The sequence below is a fragment of the Henckelia pumila genome, chromosome 1 (assembly GCF_033568475.1).
Source record: "Henckelia pumila isolate YLH828 chromosome 1, ASM3356847v2, whole genome shotgun sequence".
In the NCBI taxonomy this organism is placed as follows: Eukaryota; Viridiplantae; Streptophyta; class Magnoliopsida; order Lamiales; family Gesneriaceae; genus Henckelia; species Henckelia pumila.
In genome coordinates, this window is record NC_133120.1 from 80922460 (window position 1) to 80924118 (window position 1659).

The 1659-nt window shown below is 38.1% G+C and overlaps 1 protein-coding gene across 1 annotated transcript; it reads left to right on the forward strand.

Annotated features, from left to right (window-relative positions):
* The first annotated feature begins 294 nt into the window (after positions 1–294).
* Positions 295–1342, forward strand: LOC140876493 (uncharacterized). The gene has a single exon (XM_073280475.1). It carries the CDS (start codon positions 316–318, stop codon positions 1219–1221), a length of 906 nt encoding a protein of 301 aa, XP_073136576.1. The 5' UTR covers positions 295–315; the 3' UTR covers positions 1222–1342.
* The last annotated feature ends 317 nt before the right edge of the window (positions 1343–1659 follow it).

Genomic DNA, 1659 nt, shown 5'->3' on the forward strand with positions numbered 1-1659 from the left:
GACGTGACCAAGCTCACAAGAAATCAGAATTCAACAAATCAAACTTCCCAAACAAGGGAAAAGAAAAAGCTCGACAAATGATAGTGCACGATGCAAGAAAAAAGTAACAAACTTGAGTGCTTCGCCCATGTAACCGTTAACCCAACGGGTTAATTATATCCCGGCAACGAAATTCAAAATCCTAAAAAAGCAAACACAAAGTAAAAGCCCCATTTTCCCCATTTCTTTAAGCATTTTCCATGCCTCACTGACATAATTTATAACATTTACCACTTTATTTTTTTGGCCAGCAACAACATTTCCAAATCCACGAAAATGGGTTCTTGCATTAGCAAATGCAAGAGAAAGAAAAAATTCAAGGAAGATTGCAGCTGCAGCCATGTTCATGACAAGCTTGTCATCTCCCAAGATCATCCCAAATCTTCAATCCCAAGTAACCCAACACCACCAGCAATGTTAAAGCCCATAGTCACACCATCACAATCTTCTTCATTTTCTTGTTCAAACAATAGCAAATCATTTGCTACTATGGCTTCATCAATATCATCATCTTCATCGTCTTCGTGTAATTCTTCTTCGGTTTTGATCGGAGCTAAAGATCGGTCCTTTTCGAACGAGTTCTTGTGGTCTTGTGTCAAGGAGAATCCACATATTATAGGAGTGAAGCAAAGCCTTGAAAATCCAAAGAGAACCCCACTCCGAAATCTCGAGCATTCGATAGAATTCTCACCATTTGTCACCAGAACGAAGCATTCGGTTCAAGAAAACCTTACCGCTCCCACTCCTAAGAAAAGAGCTCGTGCAAATTCACCAACTCTGGTTCGGCAAAAGAGCTTCAGGAAAGAACAGAACAGAGGGCTCAGGTCGCCTTCTCCGAGTCGAAAATTCATAGGAGAAAACGACAGAATTAGCATTTTGGCAGATGCAAACTCGTGCAAAGGCCCCATTTTCCCCAAGGCTAGTGCCACTAATAATTCTTTATCATATGGTCTGAAAAAGGAAAGTTTTCGGCCTCCAGCCGCAAGTCCAAACCGCGATTTCGCGATCAAGCGCGATGTTTCTGTCCGGAAAATGGATGCTTTTTCTCAGCAGGCTAGTAAAAAGATTGGCGGAGATCATGTTGCTGGAGAAGATATTCAAAGCAGGCAAGGTTTGGATATTGTGATGGAGGAGGATATAAACAATCCACTTATTGCTTTAGATTGTTTTATTTTTTTGTGAAGCTCTGTCTTGTATTGAAAAGTTTTATTGCATATTTTTTTGGTGCTTGTATTTTTGTGTGAATATGGGTCTGTTAATTTGTGGTTGTAGTGTGCGTTACTTCAATCTTGGAAGTTCTATACTCGGGAAACTGTGTTGTAATTTGTAGCAGAAACAGAGATATGCAAATGCAAACGTTTGTTATTTGTTCTATTGGAATATTGGACAATTGTTGTACTTTTTTGTTTGAAGCTGTATTTTGGATAGATGCTCGTTGGTCCTGTTAGTATTAGCCTAATAAGATTGTCTAAAAACTAAAATTTAAAAATAATTACCAATATCAATGAAATTAAAGCCTCAAAATTATTTCTATACTTCCTAGGTTTTAAAATTTGGTCCTAAAAAAATGTTCGTGTTGGAAGTTGGTCGTACTTTAGATCTTGCATTTTATATTTAAAC